A 22,783-nucleotide genomic window follows, 5' to 3' on the forward strand; every position below is an offset into this window, starting at 1 on the left:
ATGAACTGTGAGATCATGATCTGAGCCGAAGTTGGATGCTTAACCAGCTGAGCCACCCAGGCGCCCTGAGGCTATGCATTTTTGGCAAAATAATACAAAAGTGGTACCATAAGCTTCTCAGTGTATCACATTAAGGGATTCTTGGTATCAATATTCTTGTTACTAGTGATATTTATCTTTTTTTTTTTTAATTTTTTTTTTCTTAACGCTTATTTATTTTTGAGACAGAGAGAGACAGAGCATGAACAGGGGAGGGTCAGAGAGAGAGGGAGACACAGAATCTGAAACAGGCTCCAGGCTCTGAGCAGTCAGCACAGAGCCCGACGTGGGGCTCGAACTCACATACCGCGAGATCGTGACCTGAGCCAAAGTCCCCAGGCGCCCCAACTAGTGATATTTATCTTAATCACTTGGTCAAATTGGCATCTGCAAGGTTTCTCTACTTGAAAGTTATTATATTTTTTCTTTGTAGTTATTGTCTTCAGGAAGATATTTTGAGACTATTTGGCATCACCTTAAATGGGTGTATTATATCTTACAGATTTTTTAGTTTTTTTTCTCTTAATTGCAAAAGTATTGACACTTGTGTAAAAAAGGTCAAACAGTATAACATTGTTTCAAGTAAAATGTGAAAATCCCTGGATTGTCTCCCCAGTTCCTTCTCTCCATGTAACCACTGTTAACAGTTTGGTGTTTCTCCTTCCAGATCTTTATCTGTGTTTAGGAAAGTATGTGTTTAGATGTACAAAATAGACATTTAGGTGGACCTCATTTTTTCAGGTACAAGTGACATTATAGGAACACCCTGGTATATATATCTTTGCACAGTTGGGCAATATGGCTAAATGATAGACTGCACAATTTCTTAAGCTATTTCCCTATTGATGGACATTAAAGTTTTTAGTTTACTGTTTTTGTGAATAACTTTCCACACATAAAATGTGTAGATTGAAAAAATAAAATAGTAAAAAAATAAAATAGTAAAATAGGCTGTCTAGGGAAAAATAAATCCTTTTCAGAGCTCTTCCTACTGTAATTTATTTTGAATCCTTTTAGAGATTTTCTGTGTAAATGTAAGCATACATAACTATGTCTCCTCTGTTTTTTTCCCCATCTCCCTTTATAAGTGGTAGCATATACTCACAGTTACATATCTTTTGTTTTTTATTTAGCAGTGTAACTTGAAGAATGTTCCATATCAGGAAATACAGATCTGTGCCCTCCTGCTTTTTATACTGGCTGCATTGAATTTATATATCATGATCTATTCAACTTGTATTGGGAGACATTTAGATTGTTTCTTGCCTTTTACTATTATAAATAATGCTGCAAATAAAATACTTGTATTTCTTATATTTTTGTTCTTTTTGCACATTTGAGTTTACCCAAGGAATAAATTTCTAGAAGTGGGAATTCTAGGGCAAAGGATTTTTAAATTTAAAATTTTTAGGGGTGCCTGGGTGGCTTATTTGTTAAGCATCTGATTCTTGATTTTGGCTCAGGTCATGATCTCATGGTTTGTGAGTTTGAGCCCCCTGTTGGGCTCTATTCTGATACGCGGGCCCTGCTTGGGATTCTCTCTCTACCTCTCTCTCTGCCCCTCCCCTGCTCATGTGCTCTCACCCTCTCTCTCTCTCTCTCTCTCTCTCTCGTTCTCTAAATAAAATAAAAACATTAAACATTTTTTCTTTTTTATTACATTTAATTTATTTTTGATAGAGAGACAGAGCACAAGTCGGGGAGGGGCAGAGAGAGATGGGGACACAGGATCCAAAGCAGGCTCCAGGCTCCGAGCTGTCAGCACAGAGCCCGACACAGGGCTCGAACTCACAAACCGTGATATCATGACTTGAGCCAGAGTCAGATGCTTAACCGACTGAGCCACCCAGGCGCCCCTAAACATTTTTTTAAATAAAAAAAATTAATAATTATCTCAAAATTACCCTTCAGAGAGGATGGGCTACTTCAATTCCTACGATAATACCTAATTTTAATAATGTATTTTACATAAATTTTTTTAAAGTTTTTATTTTAATTACCGTTAACATATAGCATTATGTTAGTTTCAGGTGTGTAATATCGTGATTCAACACTTCCGTACATCACTCTCTGCTCATCGTGACAAGTGCACTCCTTTTTTTTTTTTTTTTTAATGTTTACTTGTTTTTGAGAGAGACAGAGAGAGACAGAGTGTGAGTAGGGGAGGAGCAGAGAAAGAGGGAGTAGGATCTGAAGCAGGCTCCAGGCTTTGAGTTGTCAGCACACAGCGCTATGTGGGGCTTGAACTCATGAAACATGAGATCATGACCTGAGCCGAAGTTGGCCACTTAACCTACTGAGCCACCCAGGCACCCAACAAGTGCACTCCTTAATCCCCATCACCTATTTTACCCATCCCCTCACTACTCTCCCCTCTGGTAACCATCAGTTCATTCTCTATAGTTAACAGTTTGTTTCTCGGTTTGTCTCTTTGTCTCTCTCATCTTTTTTCTTTTGCTTGTTTGTTTCTTAAATCCACATATGAGGGAAACTATATGGTATTTGTCTTTGACTTAGTTTGCTTAGCATTATACTGGCTAGCTCCATCCATGTCATTGCAGGTGGTGAGATTTCATTCTTTTTTATGGCTGAATAATACTCTTGTATATATATACATCACATTTTCTTTACCCATTCATCAATCGATGGACACTTGGGCTGCTTCCATATCTTGGCTACTGTAAATAATGCTGCTATAAATATGGGTATATGTATCCCTTTAACTTCACATTCTTGTGTTCTTTGTATAAATACCCTGTAGTATGATTGCTGGATCATAAGGTAGATCTATTTTTAGCTTTTTTAAGAACCTCCATACTGTTTTCCACAGTGGCTGCACCATTTGCATTCCTACCAACAGTGCGATAGGGTTCCTTTTTCTCCACATCTTTGCCAGCACCTGTTGTTTCTATGTTGTTGATTTTAGTCATTCTGACAGGTGTGCGACGATAACTCATTGTAGTTTTGATTTGCACTTCCCCGATGATGAATGATGTTGAGCATCTTTTTTTTTTTAGTGTTTATTTTTGAGAAACAGAGAGAGACAGAGCACGAGTCGGGGAAGAACAGAGAGAGAGGGAGACACAGAATCTAAAGTAGGTTCCAGGCTCTGAGCTGTCAGCACAGAGCCCATTGCAGGCCTTGAACCCACGAACTGTGAGATCATGACCTAAGCCAAAGTTGGACACTCAACTGACTGAGCCACCCACATGCCCCAATGTTGAACATCTTTTGATATTTCTGATGGCCATTTGTATGTCTTCTTTGGAGAAATATGTTACATTAAAAAAATCATTCACGACAATTAAGTGGGATTTATTCCTGATTTGCAAAAGTGGTCAAATATTCACAAATCTTATCAGTGTGATACAGCACATCAATAAGAGAAAGGATAAGAACTATACGATCATTTCAATTGGCACAGAAAAAGCCATTTGACAGCATACAACATAAATTCATAAAAACCCTCCTCAGAGTAGGTTTAGAGGGAGCATATCTCAACATAATAAAGGCCATGTAAGGAAAAACCCTCAGCTATCATTACCTTAAGTGGGGAAAAACTGAGAGCTTTTCCCCTAAGGTCAGGAACAAGACAGGGATGTCCACTGTCACCACTTTTATTCAACATGGTATTGGAAGTGGTAGCCACACCAATCAGACAACAAAAAGAAATAAAAGGTATCCAAATTGGTAAGGAAGAGGTAAAATTTTTACTCTTTGCAGTAAAACCTGAAAGATTCCACCAAAAAAGTGCTATAACTGATAAGCAAATTGAGTGAAGTCGCAGGATCCAAGATCAATGTACAGAAATCTGTTGCATTTCTATACATCAATAATGAAGCAGCAGAAAGAGAAATTCAGAAAACAGTCCCACTTAGAACTGCACCAAAAATAACATGATACATAGGAATAACCCTAACCAAAGAAGTGAAAGACCTGTACTCTGAAAACTATAAAACATTGATGAAAGAAATTGAAGATGACACAAGAAAATGGAAAGACATTCCAAACTCATGGATTGGAAGAACAAATATTGTTAAAATGTCTGTACTACCAAAATCAGTCTACATGTTTAATGCAGTCTCTATCAAAATACCAACAGCATTTTTCACAGAGCTAGAACTAACAGTCCTAAAATTTGTATGGAATGACAAAAGATCCTGAATAGCCAAAGCAGCCTTGAAAAAGAAAAAGCTGGAGGCATTTCAATTCCAGACTTCAAGTTGTATTCCAAAGCTGTAGTAATCAAAACGGTATGGTACTGGCACAAAAAATAGATACATGTGTCAATGGAACAGAATAGAAAACCCAGAAATAACCCCCCAATTATATGGCCAAGTAATCTTTGACAAAGCAGGGAAGAATATCCAATGGGAAAAAGACACTTTTGCATGGATAGCAGCATGCAAAAGAATGAAGGCATACACAAAAATAAATTTGAAATGGATAAAGACCTAAACCATAAAAATCCTAGAAGAGAGCACAAACAGTAACTTTTTTCTACATAGGTCTCCTGAGGCAAGGGACACAAAAAAATAAAGTATTGGGACTACATCAAAATAAAAAGCTTCTGCACAGTGAAGGAAACAGTCAACAAAACTAAAAGGCGACCCACAGAATGGGAGAAGATATTTGCAAATGATATATCTAATAAAGAGCTAGTATCCAAAATACATAAAGAACTTCTAAAACAACACCAAATAATCTAATTTACATAAAGTTTTAATGAGTTGAATTTACTTATGGATGGCATGTTGAGCTTCAGGAAAGCACACTCAGGAAGCTTTATATATAGTCAAATATCTGTAACTTTTTTGTTACCTGTACAGAACTTTATGTAAATTCTTAATTCTAAGTATATTTCAGCTTTATAAAACTCTTGACAATTTTATGAGTTTATCATAGCTAAATAAAATTCTGATTTCTGTACTTTGCCCTGAAAATTGTTTTTAACACTTTTAAGGGGGCACCTGTTAATTTAAGGTATAGTGAACAATCATATGTTCATCTTGTCAAAACTCCTCATGATTTTATAAACATTATCTAGCCTTTGTTCTTACAGACTGAAAGTTGTAATTTTCCATACCTGTTACTTTTTCTAGAGTTCCTTTATTCTCTTGATGAGTTTTTTGCCTAGATTACATTTCCTAGTGGACTGAACAGTCAGTCTCACAGCTTGGGACAAGGGTGTTCCTGTGCCAAGAGGGCCAGGGCCTTAGCTATATAGATAGTTTATGGGTGGATGTCCTGTGCCCTACCAGCAAGTTGGATTAGTGTGTGATAAATAAACTTCTTTGTTGCTTCCTATTTCTGTGTAATTTCACAGAAGGTATAGCTAAATAGACTCAAGAAGCAGAAGCATGTTCATTTTAACATATATCCATTCCAAAATTAATCTTAATTATTTGGTTGTGTGAAAGATTTGAAAAATGCATGGTGAGTAGCAGAATTGGATATTAGTTACTGATGTTCATTTTGAAGAGCAGAAGGCTTTAAATTTTATCAAATCCATTTTTTGAATGCTTAATGCTTTTTGTGCCCCGTTCCAGAAATCTTGACCTGCTCCAAGATGGCAAGAGTTTTCATTAAGAAGTTTTATGGTTTTAGCTTTTATATTTAAGTGTATGATGCATTTCAAATTAATTTTTGTGTTTGGCATAGAGTATAGATTGAAGTTTACTTTTTTATAAGGATATCTGATTGCCTCTGTAATTTCTTTGAAAAGACCATCTTTTCTTCTTTGAATGGTGTTGGTTCCTTTTCATGAAAAAATTGTGTGTGGATTCATTTTTGGACTCTCTCTTCTGTTCCATTGATAAATATGTCTTTTTTCATGCCTCTGCTACACTGTCTCAATTAGCATAGATTTACGTGAATCCTGAAATCAGGTAGCATGAGTCTCTTCTAAATTTTTTATATTTCTATATTCATTTTAGAATCAGCTTGTCAATTTCTACAAAAATGTTTGCTGGGATTGCGTGGAATCTGTAGATCAGTTTGGCAAGTGTAGATATCTTAATATTGAATTTTACCATCAGTGAACATAATATAGTTCTTCATTTATTTGGGTGCTTTAGAAATTTATCTCAACAATGTTTTGTAGTTTGTAGTGTAGAGGTCTTACATCTTTTATTAAATTGATGCCCAAATATTTTAAGATTTTTAATGCTACTATGAATGCTATTTTTCAAAATTTCATTTTCAAATTGTTGGTAGTATATAGAAGTACAGTTGGTGGGGTTTTTTTTGTTTTTTGTTTTGTTTTTAGTAGGCTCCTCTCCCAGTGTGGAGCCCAACACAGTGCTTGAACTCATGACCCTGAGACAGTGTGCTTCTTCCCTTTCAATCATCATTCCATTTGTTTCTTTTTCTTGCCTTACTGCACTAGCTAAGACCGTCAGAACAATATTGAATAGGAGAGAACAAAGGAGAGAATGTCCTTGCCTATTCTTTATCTTTGGGAGAAAGTGTTCAGTGTATTATTGCAGATATTTTCTCTCAATCTGTGGCTTTCCTTTTTGTTTTATAAACTATGTACTTTAAAATTCACTTTTAAATTTTACATAAATAACTTTTTATTGTACAGTTCTGTGAGTTTTGACATTTGCCAACATTTGTGTAACCATCACCATAAGACAGGTACAGAACAATCCCATCGCACTCAAAAATTCTGTCATTTCTACTTTGTAGTATAAACCCCTGGCAAACCACTGTGCTGTCCTCCATCTTGGTAGTAGTTTTGCCTTTTCCACAATGTCATGTAAATGGAGTGATATAGGGCGCCTGGATGGCTCAGTCAGTTGAGCGTCTGACTCTTGATTTCAGCTCAGGTCATGATCCCAGGGTTGTGGGATTGAGGCCTATGTTGGGCTCCACATTGAGCATGGAGGTGGCTTAAGATTTTCTCTCTCTCTCTCCCTTTGCCCCTTTCTCCCACTTGTACTCTCTCTAAAATATAAATAAATAAATAAATAAATAAATAAATAAATAAATAGGATTTTGAAGTACGTAGCCTTTAGAAATTTTTAAATTAGTTTTTAGGATATAGCTTAAGTGTGTACAAATATGTATAAAATGTGTAAAATATGTATAAATGCCAATTTTTACATAATTATAAGACAAACATGAGATACTAATAAAGCCAGAAAACCAGCCGATTTCAAATGAGCAACATTCATTTAACTAGGAGGATGTTAACTGCAACTAAATTGTCAGTATTGGGTTGATAGTAGAGAGCTGTGCACTCAACTTTTTGTTTCCCTTGCCTCTGTTCATTTAAGCTTGCTATTACTGAGTGTCATTAAAAACTGATTGGGCTGGGTTGGTTGGATGGTTTAGGGTAATCATACCTCATATTTAAGCCCAAATTGCCAGCAAGTACTCACCGAATGTCTTTTTTAACGGAATTTCTTGGTGCTTGGAAAGCTATCTTGTTTGATTGAAGATAAGAATGAGATGATGGTGTTATTGAAACCTGCATATAGTGTCTGTGAAGCCCACTTATTACGGGAATCAGGAATTTGGCACAGAGATGAGAGCTCTGCTCAGTTCACACAGATGCTCTATGAACATGGCCCTAACTGCTAAGAGGCAAGCAATGCATAGCCTTTTGAACTTTACTGGTTTTATAAGAATACATTTTGATTTTGCATTTATTGATAACTTATTCCTTTTATTCCTGAGCAGTATTCATTCCATGGCTTGGCCATACCACAGTTTGTTTATAATTCACCAGTTGAAGGACAATTGGGTTATTTCTGGGTTTTGGCAACTTAAAACTCTTGTAACATTCATGTATAAGTTTTTGTATGAACATAAGTTTTCAATTCTTAGGTAGATAGCTAGAAGTTTGATTGCTGTGTTGTAAGGTAAGTGCATGTTTAACTATAAAACTGCCAAACTTTCATAAAGTGGTTATACCAGTTTCAGTTCCTACTAGCATTTTCCTTTTCTGCATTCTTGTTTATACCTGGTATTGTCAGTTTTTTATATTCTCTTTTACCTAAACCCAAATAAGTTGTGTAGGGGTTTCTCATTGTCATTTTAATTTGCATTTCCCTAACGATGTTGAGCATGTTTTCATGTACAAATAAACATGGCAAATAAGCCATCTGTAGTAGTTTCTTTTGAAGAGCAGAAGGGTTTAAGTTTACTTTTGAGGAGTCTAATCCATTTCCTTTTATGTTTAGTGCTTTTGGCGTTCTAAAAACTCTTTTCTACTCATTCATTTTGATCTCTCAGTAAATGTTACAATTCCTTACAACATTTAAACTAAGAATGTGGGGAATGCTTTGTCTGTACAGCCCCTGACTAGTATTAGAATTATCTTCAGAGATCAGGAGTTGCCCAGTCCAGAAGGGAAGGGTAATTCTCATCCACTGCAGCTGCCCTTTTTTTTTTCCCCCAGATATATGTGGTATGTGATCAGCCACTTAATTTCCAAGGCTATTTTTTTAATCCACTTTCCTTTTGTATTGGTAAGGGATAAAATAAGAATATATTGTAAATCAGCCTCTCTGAAATTTCAGAATTGTGCTATTGTTTGTACCCCTACATCTTTAAGAAGAAACTTGTAACCAAGTGTAATTTTTGTTTTCTTTCAGTGGTGGGATCAGCAAGTTGACTTTTATACTACTTTTTTGCACCATTTGGCACAGTTGGTGCCAGAAATTTATTCTGCTGAAATGGACCCAGACTTGGAAAAGCAGGAGGAGAGTATACAAATGTCTATATTTACTCCACTGGAATGGTACTTATTTGGAGAAGATCCGGATATTTGCTTAGAGAAATTGAAGCACAGTGGAGCATTTCAACTCTGTGGGAAGGTTTTCAAAAGTGGAGAGACAACGTACTCTTGTAGGTAAGAATTAGAAATTTATAGGATTAGTTAAATTCAGTCTTGGTATTTTGTACTTATGATGTATTTTTAAAAATTTATTACTGGGGCGCCTGGGTGGCTCAGTCAGTTGAGCATCTGACTTCAGCTCAGGTCATGATCTCACGGTCTGTGAGTTTGAGCCCCACGTCGGGCTCTGTGCTGACAGCTCGGAGCCTGGAGCCTGCTTCGGATTCTGTGTCTCCCTCTCTCTCTGACCCTCCCCCGCTCATGCTCTGTCTCTCTCTGTCTCAAAAATAAATAAACATTAAAAAAAATTTTTTTTAAATTTATTACTATTTATAGTATACTTAATCCTACTTAATTAACTTCCTTTTATTACGCACTTATAGGTCGGTTTTTGCTTGTACAGCTTGTTTTTGAACGTATGACTTAAATAGTTGTCTCACTTTACTGTTCTCTAAAAGTATATAACGGATAGATTTTTGTCTTGTTTTTAATGGAGTCCACATACTCTTAATATGAAACCCTGGGGCCAGTGTATTTCTGAATTCTGAACTCTTCTCCAGCAGAGTTAGGGCAGGATCCTATCATCAAACATAGCATTTCTGTAAGAAATCTATGAATATTCACAACAAATTGGTATAGTCTTCACATCATTTCACGTCATTTTTTTCTACCAAGTGAGATTTGGTATCAGGGGATTGTGGACCTATAGCAACAGTTGGAATTAAGTTGAGTAGAAAAGGCCAGTGGTAGGGAAACTGAAAGCAGCCTTAGGGTTTTTGCCCTTTGTGAGAGCAGTTGCCTTACAAATCATGGTAGCACAGGGGCGCCTGGGTGGCTCAGTTAAGCGTCCGACTTCAGCTCAGGTCATGATCTCATGGTCCATGAGTTCGAGCCCCGCGTCGGGCTCTGTGCTGACAGCTCAGAGCCTGGAGCCTGTTTCAGATTTTGTGTCTCCCTCTCTCTGACCCTCCCCTGTTCATGCTCTGTCTCTCACTGTCTCAAAAATAAATAAACGTTAAAAAAAAAAAAAAACTTAAAAAAAAAAATCATGGTAGCACAGAGAACGGTTTTACTCCCTGCTCCTGCCTGAAGCTTTCATCTTTTAGATCTTAGTTGCACTTTAGTTTTAGTGAGTTTTTTTCCCTTTACTAGAGGTAGTTTAGGTTAGGAGTGAATTTTTAGACTTCATAAATTCAGAGAATTGGCTTTTACTTCCTGTAATTCTAGGTTTGACTGGTTTATGTGTAGTTAATAGTTGTTTAGAACATAGTATCATTACCCTATTCTTTTCTTAGGAAAAAAGTCAGCTTTTATATTTTGTGTACTATTTTGCTACATAGGTAGTAAGGTTTATCTTCTTACATAAATTTTAGCTGAAGCCTAGTCTGTTTCAGCTAAAGCACAGTAGACATTTGTAGATCTCATTTCTCCAAAAGTGTCATGGAAACATTTTTAATTGTCACAACTGGGGAAATGGTAACAGCATCTAGTGGGTAGAGGGCAAGATTGACACTTAAGCATCCTGCAGTGTGCAGGATAGTCTCCTCTATTCCCAGCAAATAATTATCCAGTTCAGAATGTCAGTACTGCTGAGTTTGAGAAAATTTGCTCTAAATTGGACAGTAATGTATGCTTTCGAGAGTATTATTAGGCTATCTTTATTTCCTATTAGCCTTTAAAATCATTTTTAAAACAGGGGTGCCTGGGTGGCTCAGTTGGTTAAGCATCTGACTGAAGCTCAGGTCATGATCTTGTGGTTCATGAGTTCAAGCCCTGCATAGGCTCTGTGCTGAGAGATTCTGTGTCTCCCTCTTTCTCTGCCCCTCCCCTGCTCACGCTCTGTCTCTTTCTCAAAAATAAACATTAAAAAAAAAAAAAATATATATATATATATATATAATTTTTAAAACTTTCCAATTCCATCTCTTCCACTCTTCTAAATCAGTATTTTAAAAATTAATTTTGCACTTTTCACCAATTTATGTTGCTTCTAATGTTTCCCTGAAAAATGTTAAATAAGATTTATGTGCATTTTAGGAGTTATTAGGGAAGAGATTAAGAGAGATTGAATTTTTTTTTCATTCATTCAGTAAATATTAATTGAATACCTACCATGTGCCTGGCACTATTCTGGGTGCTTAGCACATATCATTCATAAACACAGTCATAAACATTCCTGCCCTTAGGCTGCTTCTATTCCATTTTTTTTCTTCTTTTTTTAAAAAAATTTTTAATGTTTATTTTTGAGAGAGAGAGAGTGCTAACGGGGGAGGGACACATGGAGAGGGAGACACAGAATCCTTAGCAGGCTTCAGGCTCTGAGCTGTCAGCACAGAGCCTGACGCGGGGCTTGAATTCAAAGACCCCAAGATTATGACCTGAGCCGAAGTTGGATGCTTAACCGACAGAGCCATCCAGGCACCCCAGGCTGCTTGCATTCTAATGAATTGTGTCTTTATTCAAGCCTCATTTACCAGTGAACAATCAGTGTTTGTCAAAATATGTTTTTAAATGCAGTAGGGTAAGATGATGACAGATAATGGGAAAAAAAGCTAATCATTTTTCACAAAACTAATCTTGAATTGCAACTTAACAGTCTGAAACCAGCTAAAAGCTCAAAATAATGAGGTTGATTTAAGAGGCAAAAACCAAACATCCAAACTTACATATTCAAATATGGCTCAAGTTATTTGGAATTCAGTTTTTGAGACATTTTCATATTCAGTTCGTGTACCACACGGGAAACTCATTCACATTATATTATAGTCATATCTTAAGCATCATTGACGTCTTCTGAATTTTGGAATCTAATTTTCAATCTTTTTCAGGGACTGTGCAATTGACCCAACATGTGTACTCTGTATGGACTGCTTCCAGAATAGTGTTCATAAAAATCATCGTTACAAGGTATGAAAATAGATCCATAAAATCTCTAGACTAGCAGGAACCTGGTGGCCATCTGGTCCAAATACTTGAATTCCTGCTATAATAGTTCTGATAACTGAACCTTTAGCTTTGGTTAAATATCACATAATATCACCTCAATATGCAGCCCTTTGTAATTTTTTGTGAGATAGGTAATTTTTATACAAATGATTGTATAAACCATATGAACCCCTTAAACAACTGTGAAGCAAACACCTGCGTAACCACTGCTTAGATCAAGAATAAGGTGTTGCCAGCTCTCAAAGGCCTCCCATTTGTCCCTTCTCTCCCCCCTTGTGATAACCTTTCTCCTTTCTTCTCTCTTGCGTGATAATCTTTATTTCTCTTTTAACTTATCACCAAATCACACTGAATAATTTTGTTTTTGAACTTTATATAGATGGAGTCATGCTGTATCTTTTTCTTATTGAATAACTTCTTTCACCCAGTGTTATGTATATAGCTGTAGTTTGTCCACTGACCTTTATGGTGTTCAATAATCCATGTTGTCCTTACTCATTGTACTGTATATGGATATGTAGATTGTTTCCAGTTTGGGGCTATCATGAGCAATTTTGCTATGAACATTCCTATTTGTGTATTTTGTACACATGTACAGTAGTTTCTCTAAGATATATATCTGGAATAGAATGCTGAATTCTAGGGTATATGAATCTTCTTTACTTATAATAAATAGTGTCACGTTGTTATCCAAAGTAGTCATACCAATTTATGGGCTCTCCAGCAGTATGTGAGAGTTCCCATTGCTGCACATACTTGCAAGATTTGGTGTTGTCACTCATTTTAATTTTAGCCAATCTAGTGGGTATATAATAGTATCAAATAGTGGTCTTAATTTTCATAATCACTAACGAGGTTGAGGACTTTTTCCTTTCCTCTTACATCATTAGACAGCTTTGTTATTCTGAGCTGAAATGTATTTCTCAAATAATTGTATTGGTTGTATATTCTGGGCTTACACAGATGTTGTTGACATTATTGATGTTTTTCTTTAACATCCTGTTAAACATGCCTAAAGTCTTGTGTAAGTGTATATAATATCTCAAAGTTAGGTCTGTGCCCTCCATAGAATTCAAAGTACTGTTCAGGTAATTAGACTGGCCTCAACATTACTACTTCTATTTCAGGAGGTGATGGGCCATAGGCATAGATTATGGGTATTATTGTACACAAAAAAAAATGGATTGAGGAACCTATGATATAGTATGGTTAAAATGTTTTCCCAAGATTGGAAAGCTAATCACTGATGAGATTTTTAAAGTTAAGCATTGGTTAAATTCTTTTTTTTTCTTAATTTAAAAAAAATGTTTATTTATTTTTGAGAGAGAGAACACACGAGTAGGAGAGGAGCAGCAAGAGAGGGAGACACAGAATCTCAAGCAGGCTCAAGGCTGTGAGCGGTCAGCACAGAGCCCAATGCGGGGCTCGAACCCATGAACCATGAGATCATGACCTGAGCCAGTGTCGGACGTTTAACCGACTGAGCCTCCCAGGCACCCCAAGCATTGGTTATATTCTGTATTTCCTAGTCAGCTTCATTAATTATATTATTTCTTATGTTGGAGAACCAAAGAAAGAATGCCAGTAGTAGAGACAGGAGGAAGTTGTTAATTTCTTCCCATTTTTACTGTAGGAGACTAATGGGGAGAGATAGTAAAGGCTCAAGACAAAAGTTTTCCAGTTCCTCAGATTTAAAGACTTCTAAGCCTATGCTTTCTAAGCTTTGGGAGTTTGTGGGTCAGTACAATTTCCAAAAACATTGGATATGACATAGGGTTTTCAAATTTTTCTTTGGCCAAGTAAGTTCAGTTTTAATTTTAAAAAAGACACATGAACAGCAACCAAATATACTTGCCATGTTATATCATTTTATAAAGGAAAAGATATTTAATTCCAAGAAAGTAGGATAATCCCAGTATAAAGACTAGTTCTTTAAACTGCATACATGTAGGGGCACCTGGGTGGCTCAGTTGGCTGAGTGTCTGACTCTTGCTTTTGGCTTGGGTCTTGACCCCATGGTCATGGGATTGGGCCCCATGTTGGGCCCTGTCTGTGCTAACAGCATTGACCTTGCTTGGGATTCTCTCTCTCCCCCTCTGACCATCTCCCCTGCTTGTGCCACTCTCTCTCTCTAAAAATAAAAATTAAAACAAAACAAAAGGCTGCGTACATATAGCTCTGTGAAAGAGCTCACTACAGTTTTTCCTGTACTGGTTTTTCTGTGGACTGGTAAAAACCTATTTGTTAAATTTTGGGAACCTTTCACTAAGCTACCTTCAAGTTTTTAAAGCTAACCAGTTTATATTGCTACTGCAAAGCACTCTTTTATGGAGTATACTTAGGTTTACTACCTTGAGGTCTTTCAGAACTCTTCTTACAGAGGGTGCTTACATGGCTTACTCATGAATCTTTGGGTCATCAGAAGGATGGGCTATTTTGTGACTAATATAAGATTATGTCTGTAAGCTTCAAAGAATATTACCCATCAAAAGTGAGTGTGAAGAGAAGAGAACACTTTCGATGAGAGAATAAGTTGGTGAGATTTTTAAAGAAAAGCAAGGGAATGACTAATAAACATAATTCAGGCGAGTAGTAACCTCCAGGGCAGGTAAGAGGATGGGACTCTGGATTATTATACACAGGCAGCTTCAACAGTAGTAATACTTTTTTGGGTTGGGTGCTGGGTTCATGGGTATTCATCTCATTGTTATATTTTGTAACTTATCTATACACTGTGTATACTTTTTTGTATAATAAAACACTTCATAAAAGAAAAAAATGAAGCCATTAAGAAAAAAAAAGATCAGAAGAAATAAGAAAGTATATGTGTTGCTTCAGAGAAGGGGAAGAAGAGTAATGACGGGACAGACTGAAGGTTGAACACTATGAAGACAGGACCAAGAAAAACCTTTAGTGGTAGAATAGCCCAAACAACCTGAAAACAAGAAAATAACAAAGTTGAAATTCGAGCTATTTGTTCTACTGTGTGTAATGTGACCCTTCATGATTTCTAGGTTCTCTGCAGTTTACCTCTTCAGAAAACCTACAGTAAATAAATAAGATCTTAGGATGTAATATATAACATGGTGACTATAATTGATAACACCATATTTTTTACTTGAAATTTGCTAAAAGAGTAGCGTTTAAATGTGCACACACAAAAAAAGTGTGTATAAAAAGAGAGAACATACTGCATTACTGGTTTTTAAAAACACCTAAAAGCTAATCTCTGCATTTTCTCCTCAAAATAAAAAAGCACCCACTGTTAAAGATTATCTAAAAACTTTTTTCTTCTTTTCCTTCCTTCCTTCCTTCCTTCCTTCCTTCCTTCCTTCCTTCCTTCCTTCCTTCCTTCCTTCCGTGAGCCAGGGAGGGGCAGAAAGAATCCAAAGCCGTCTGGGTGCTGTCAGCACAGAGCCTAAGATGGGGCTCAATATTGCCCCATGATACCATGACCTGCACAGAAATCAAGAGTCAGATGCTCAACCAACTGAGCACCCCTAAAGATTATTATTATTATTTTTTAGCCTTCCAAGGGTTAATAGTGATCTGATTTTTGTGACTTGCTCAGTTTTTAATATTTTCAGTATTAAGTCACTTCCAAATTGGCACCAATTGTCTAAATCTCCTCCAAGATGTTCTTTTTTTTTTAAAAAAATATGTATTTATTTTTGAGAAAGGGACAGAGTGTGAGTGGGGGAGGGGCAGAGAGAGGGAGACACAGAATCCAAAGCAGGCTCCAGGCTCCGAGCTGTCAGCCAGAGCCCAATGCAGGGCTTGAACCCACGAACCGTGAGATCATGACCTGAGCTAAAGTCGGACACTCAACCAACTGAGCCACCCAGGCACCCTAAGATTATTTTTAGCGTAGATAAATGTTTCCTTTATCTAAAATGAGGAAAGTGAGTTACAAAAAACAATATATAGGCATACCTCATTTTATTGCATTTCACCTAATTATGCTTTGCAGACTGTGTTTTTTACAATTGAAGGTTTGTGGCAACCCTGAGTCAAATAAGTCTTTTGGTACCATTTTTCCAACAGCATTTCCTCGCTCCGTGTCTCTGTGTCACATTTTGGTAATTCTTGCAGTATTTCAGACTTTTTCACTATTATTATACTTGTTATGGTGATCAGTGATATTTGGTGTTGTAATTGTTTGGCGCTGTCACGAACTGCACCCATGTAAAATGGCAAACTTAACTGATACAGGTGTGTGTGTTCTGACTGCGCCATTCACTGGCCATTTCTCCATCTCCCTCACTATACTCAGGCCTACCTATTCCCTGAGATTCAAATGTATTGAAATCATGACAATTAATAACCCTGCAATGACCTCTAAGTGTTCAAGTGAAAGGAATAATCACATGTTTCTCACGTTAAATCAAAAGCTAGAAATGATTAAGCTTAGTTGGGAAGGTATGTTTAAAGCTGAGTTGGGCTGAAAGCCGATTTGCTAAGTGTGCTAGTTTGCTAAGTTATGAAGGCAAAGGAAGAGGTTTTATTTTTTTATTTTTTTTATATCTTTTTATTTATTTTTGAGACAGAGACAGAGCCTGAGCAGTAGAGGGTCAGAGAGAGAGGGAGACACAGAATCCGAAGCATGCTCCAGGCTCTGAGCTGTCAGCGCACAGCCCAACCCGGGGCTCGAACTCATGGACTGTGAGATCATGACCTGAGCTGAAGTCGGACACTTAACCGACTGAGCCACCCAGCACCCCCCCCTTTTTTTAATGTTTATTTATTTTGTGAGAGAGAGACAGGGTGAGCGGAGAAGAGGGTAAGGGAGAGACAAAGGGAAACACAGAATCTGAAGTAGGCTCCGGGCTCTGAGCTGTCAGCACCGAGCTTGATGTGGGGCTCAAACTCAGATCTCAAGATTATGACCTGAGCCAAAGTCAGGCGCTTAACCCACTGAGGCATCCAGGTGCCCCAAGAAAGTCAAACAGCCTTATTGCTGTTACGGAGAAAATCTGAGTGTTCTGGATAGAAGATCAAATCAGCCGCAGCATTCCCTTAAGCCAAAGCCTAATCCAATCCAGAGCAAGGCCCTAACTCTCTTCAGTTCTGTAAAGGATAATATAAAGTGCAAGGTGAAGCAGCAAGTGCCAATGTAGAAGCTGCAGCACATTATCCAGAAGATCTAGCTAAGATCATTAATGAAGGTGGCTACACTCAACAACAGATTTGCAATGTAGACAGAATAGCCTTGTATTGGAAGAAGATGCCATCTAGAACTTTCATAGCTAGAAAGAAGTCAATGCCTGGCTTCAAGGCTTCAAAGGACATACTGACTTTCTTGTTAGGGGCTAATGCAACTGATGTCTTAAAGTTGAACCCAGTGCTCATTTACATTTTTTTTTATTTTGTTTATTCATTTTAAGTAATTTCTACATGCAACATGGGGCTCAAACTCATGACCCCAAGATCAAGAGTCACATGCTCTTCTGATGGAGCCAGCCAGGCACCCCTACACTTCTGAAAATCCTAGAGCCCTTAAGAATTACACTAAATCTATGGGGCGCAGTCGGTTAAGGTTCCGACTTCAGCCAGGTCACGATCTCGCGGTCCGTGTGTTCGAGCCCCGCGTCGGGCTCTGGGCTGATGGCTCAGAGCCTGGAGCCTGTTTCCGATTCTGTGTCTCCCTCTCTCTCTGCCCCTCCCCCGTTCATGCTCTGTCTCTCTCTGTCCCAAAAATAAATTAAAAAGTTGAAAAAAAAATTAAAAAAAAAAAAAAAAAGAATTACACTAAATCTAGTTTGCCTATGCTCTATAAATGTAACAACAAAGCCTGGATGACATTATATCTGTTTACAACATGGTTTACTGAATATGTTAAGCCAACTGCTGAGACCTACTGCTCAGAAAAAGATTCTTTTCAAAATATGACTGCTCATTGACAATGCACCTGGGTAACGAAGAGCTCTGATGGAGATGTACAATGAGATGAATGTTGTTTCATGCCTGCTAACACAACATCCATTCTGCAGCCCATAGATCAAGGAGTCATTTCAACTTGCAAGTCTTACTATTTAAGAAATACTGTAGTCCTAAACCTATTGTTGCTATAGATGGTAATTCCTTTGATGGATCTGGGAAAAGTACATTGAAAAGTTTATGGAAAGGATTCATCACTTTAGATGCCATTAAGAACATTCATGATTTCATGTGAAGAGCAAGAAACATGAACAGGAATTTGGAAAAAGTTGATTCCAACCATCATGGATGACTTTGAGCATTTCAGGACTGTGGTGGAGGAAGTTAACTGCAGATGTGGAAATAACAAGAGAACTAGTCTGTGAAGTGGAGGCTGAAGATGTGACTGAATTGCTGCAGTCTCATGATCAAACTGTAATTAATGGATGAGGAGTTGATTTTTGGTAAATGAGCAGAGAAAGTGGTTTCTTGACATGGAATCTATTCCTGGTAAAGATTGTTGAAATGATGACAAAATATCCCATAAACTTAGTTGATAACTAAGTAGCAGGGTTTGAGAGGATTGACTTCAATTTTGAAAGAAGTTCTAGTGTAGATAAAACATCAAACAGCATTGCGTGGAACAGAGGAATTGTTCATGAAAGAAAGAGTCTATTAGTGTGGCATACTTCATTGTTGTCTTATTTTAAGAACTTGACACAGCCACTCCTTCTTCAGCAAACACCACCCTGATCAGTCAGCAGCCGTCAACATCAGGGTAAGACCCTCCACCTGCAAAAAGATTACAATTCACTGAAAGTTTAGATGATGGTTAGCATTTTTAACAATAAAGTATTTTTAAATTAAGGTATGTATATCATATTTTAGACATAATGACACTTAAAAACTTAGACAATAGACTACAGTGTAGTATAAAGTTTATTTATTTTGAGAGAGAGAGCATGTGTGTAAGTAGGAGAGAGACAGAAAGAGGGAAAGGGAGAGAGAGAGAACCCCAAGCAGGCTCCACACTGTCGGCGCGCATGAAGCCTGATGCAGGGCTTGAACTCACGAACCATGAGATCATGATGTGTGCCGAAATCAATAGTTGGATGCTCAACCGAGACACCCAAGAGCCCCTCTCATGGTATACTTTTATATGGAAAAAGCAAAATATATAAAATTATGCATTCGATTTTTGGTGTTTCTTTTAAAACATATTGTGTATATAATATTTAACCATAATTTATTTGAACTATTTATTATTGGGGGAATGTAATTAGGATTCAGTTTCTTTTTTTAATGATAAGCATTGCATTGTTGCTATAAACATCTTTATGTGTGAATCAGTTTTATCTATGTCGGATTATTTTCTTAGGATAAGTTCTCAGAAGTGGAATTATTGGATTAAAAAATAGACATTTCAGAAAATAAAAACAAAACAAGCCACAGACTAGATGGAAGTCTTTGCGATACACTTATGTGATAAAGGAGTGGTATCCAAAACATACAAAGTACTCTTAAAATTAAATAATAAGAAGGCGAACAACACATTTAAAAAATGGGCAAAAGATCTGAAACAAACTTTACCAAGAAAATATATAAATGGCCAATGAGTACATGAAAAATGCTCACCATCATATGTTATTAAATTAAAACAAAAATGAAGTACCACTCCACACATATTAGAATGGCCCAAATCCAGCATCAAATGCTGATGAGTATGGGAGCAACAGAAACTCTTATTCATTGCTAGGGAAAATGCAGAATAGTATTTTGGAAGACAGTTTAGCAGTTTCTTATAGAAGAATACTGGGGTGCCTGGGTGACTCAGTTGGTTGAGCATCCAGCTCTTGATTTCAGCTGGGTCATTGTATCCTGGTTCATGGGATCAAGCCTCGTGTAGGGCTCCCATTGGGCTGTGTGCTGGTAGCGCAGAACCTGCTTGGGATTCTCTCTCTCTCTCTCTCTCTCTTTCTCTCTCTCTCTCTGCTCCTGCCTTGATCTCACATGTGTGCTTTCTCTCTCTCAAAATAGATAAACTAAAAAAAAAAAAAAAAAAAAAAAAATCACTTGGGTGGCTCAGTCAGTTAAGCATCCAACTCTCGATTTCAGCTCAGGTCACGATCTCACGGTTTATGAGTTCACGTCCCACATTGGGCTCTGTGCTGACCTCACAGGGCCTGCCTCGGATTCTCTGTCTCCCTCTCTCTGCCCCTCCCTCACTTGGTCTCTCCCAAAAATAAATAAACATTAAAAAGTAATAAAAATAAATAAATATACTGTAACCATACAATCCAGGAGTTGTGTTCCTTGATATTTACCCAAATAAACTGAAAACTTATGTCCATACAAAAAAGTGCACAAGAATGATTATAGCAGCTTTATTCATATTTGCCAAAATTTGGAAGCATCCAAGATGTCCATAATAGATGAATGGATAAACCAACTTTGGTATACCAATACAATGGAATATCCTTCAGTGATAAAAAGAAATGAGCTACTAAAAGAGAGGGCAAGACCTTAAATGCATATTACAAAGTGAAAGAAGCCACTGTACAAGGCTATATACTGTGTGATTCCAGCTGTATCACATTCTGGGAAAGGCAACACTGTGGAGGCTGTAAAAAGATTAGCTATTCCCAGGGCCTGGGAGATGATGGTGGAAGGGATGGAGGAATGAATAGGTGGAGCACAGAGGGGGTGTTTATTCTGTGTGATACCGTAGTGGTATATACATGTCATTATTAATTTGTTAGAACCAAAAAAGTGTACAACACAGAGAACCCTAATGTGAATTATGGACTCTAGTTAATAATAATGTATCAAAAAATAATGTGTCAACTTTGACTTCTCAGTTGCAACAAATGTACCACTCTAAGGCAAGCTGCCAATAGTAGGGGAAACTGTGTGGTCAGGGGAGAAGGAATATATGGGAACTCGGTATTTATTGCTTAATGTTTCTTTAAACGTACAACTGTTGTAAAAAACAAAAAAGGTTCTTAGTATATTTTGCCTAATTGCTTCAGGAAAGAATTTTACTGAATATGTTACAAGTAGTGGTACAGAAACCTTCAGAACCTGCAAAAACCTTTAATCCTTTAAACAGAAAATTTTCAAACTGAACCCAGCTTAAAAAAATGTTTTCCCAGTTTTATTGAACTGTATTTTTTTAAATTTAATGTTTCTCTTTGTTTATTTTGGAATGGTGGCTACTTAACTTTGCCATATTCCTGGATAATAGGAACAAGGTCTTTGTTTATTTTGCCACCATCCTTGCTGAAAGGACAGGGTCGTTGGTTTGATAAGTAGATTAAATTCTAAGAAGCAAAGATCACAATAATGTAACTTTGATCGAATAAAACCAAAATAGTGGCTGAGTTCATCTAACTAGGGTCTTTTTGTATCTTGGAAGCTGATAACAAACCAGGCCAGCTTATAACCGGTATCATTTTATTGAACACATTCCAGAGTCAATTAGAATAAATGTGGAGAAGAAAACAAAGCCCACTACCTGTCTTCTTTTTCCGTGTCCCCTTCCTGTGTATGTCTCTATCTTCATTTGCTAAATTGCAATGGTACATTTATGTACCCTTCATCCCCATCTGACCATAAGCTCTCCAGGACAAGGCCCAGGTCTCATGTACTTTGTACCTTTGTGTCTTTCGTAGTACCTGGGACATAAATGCTTTCAACAAATGTTTCTTGAAATGTTAGGATCCAAAGGACTAACACTGAGGATCCATAGACCTGATGTCTAACAATTAATTATAAAAATAAATGGGGGGGGGCGCCTGGGTGGCTCAGTCATTTGAGCATCTGACTCTTGGTTTCAGTGCAGGTCATCTCACTATTCATGAGTTCGAGCCTTTACTTTTGACTTGTTCTTAACTCTGCAATTAAATTTGTAAAATGTTCACCTTCTATCCTTTTTCTAAAGTCTTCCTAGTCACCTCTTGGTCAGATGAAGCCCATCCTCTAGGGTTTGCTGAACTAAAGTTTGTGGGTTAAATCTGATTTGCTACCAGTTTTGTATGGCCTACAAGCTAAGTATATTTTTATATCTCTAGATGGCTGGGAAAAAGATAAGAAAAATAATATTTTGTGATACATGAAAATTATGTGAAATTAAAAATCCTATTTCATGGTACATAAAAATTATATAAAAATAAAATTCTGGTGCCCATAAATAAAGTTTTATTGAAACATAGCAATGCTTATTTATTTATTTGTTGTCTATGGCTACTTCTGCACTACAGCAGTAGAACTTGAGTAATTCAGCAGAGACTGTATGACTTGCAAAGCCTAACATATTCACATATTCATGTCTGTTTCTTTATACATAAAGCTCCTGACCTCTCTTCAAGTAGATTCCTCAGGAAGGGTGCATATATACAGTATTCCCTAAGTGATGACATGTTCAAAATTCTATTTTTATAGCTTGGTTGGAGACAGTATCCTTGGTTTGCATTTTCTTTGCTTGAAAACAGAGCCTTGCTGTTGTCTTGTTTTACATGTTGCTATTGAGAAGCCTGTTACCAGTCTAGTTTTCTTGCTATTATGTTATTTCATCTTTTTGCCAGAAGGCCTCAGGACACTTATCTTTAAAGTCTAGCAATTTTAGGGGCGCCCGGGTGACTCAGTTGATTAATTGTCCAACTTCAGCTCAGGTCATGATTTTGCAGTTCGTGGGTTCAAGCCCCGTGTCGGGCTGTGTGCTGACAGCTCAGAGCCTGGAGCCTGCTTTGGATTCTGTGTGTCTCTCTCTCTCTCTCTCTGCCCCTCTCCCGCTCATGCCCTATCTCTCTCTCTCTCAAAAATAAACATTAAAAAATAAAAATAAATAAATTCTAACAATTTTAGTAGGATATACTTCAGAGTTGATGATACTGGGTTGAGTTTTAGTTATTCATGAGTGCTTTCAATGTTTAGATTTAGGTCTTTTATTTTCAGGAAGTTTCCTTAGATTACAATGGGGGTTTCTGTTTTTGTGTTTCTGTTTTGTGTCATGAACCGGGGAAGGGCTGAGGGAGAGAG

The 22,783-nt window shown here is 37.2% G+C and overlaps 1 protein-coding gene across 2 annotated transcripts in view; it reads left to right on the forward strand.

The window, feature by feature from the left end:
• UBR1 (ubiquitin protein ligase E3 component n-recognin 1) overlaps positions 1-22,783 on the forward strand; it is a 134,512-nt gene that overhangs the window by 11,239 nt on the left and 100,490 nt on the right. For both annotated transcript variants that reach the window (XM_047075223.1, XM_047075222.1), the window contains exons 2-3: positions 8,643-8,899; positions 11,713-11,791. In XM_047075223.1, coding sequence (XP_046931179.1) covers positions 8,643-8,899; positions 11,713-11,791 — 336 coding nt within the window. The remainder of the gene's footprint in view (positions 1-8,642; positions 8,900-11,712; positions 11,792-22,783) is intronic.

Source organism: Lynx rufus, unplaced genomic scaffold (genome assembly GCF_022079265.1).
Source record: "Lynx rufus isolate CCGP_SWC_20201006 ecotype Redwood Valley unplaced genomic scaffold, mLynRuf1.p SCAF_13, whole genome shotgun sequence".
Taxonomy (NCBI): Eukaryota; Metazoa; Chordata; class Mammalia; order Carnivora; family Felidae; genus Lynx; species Lynx rufus.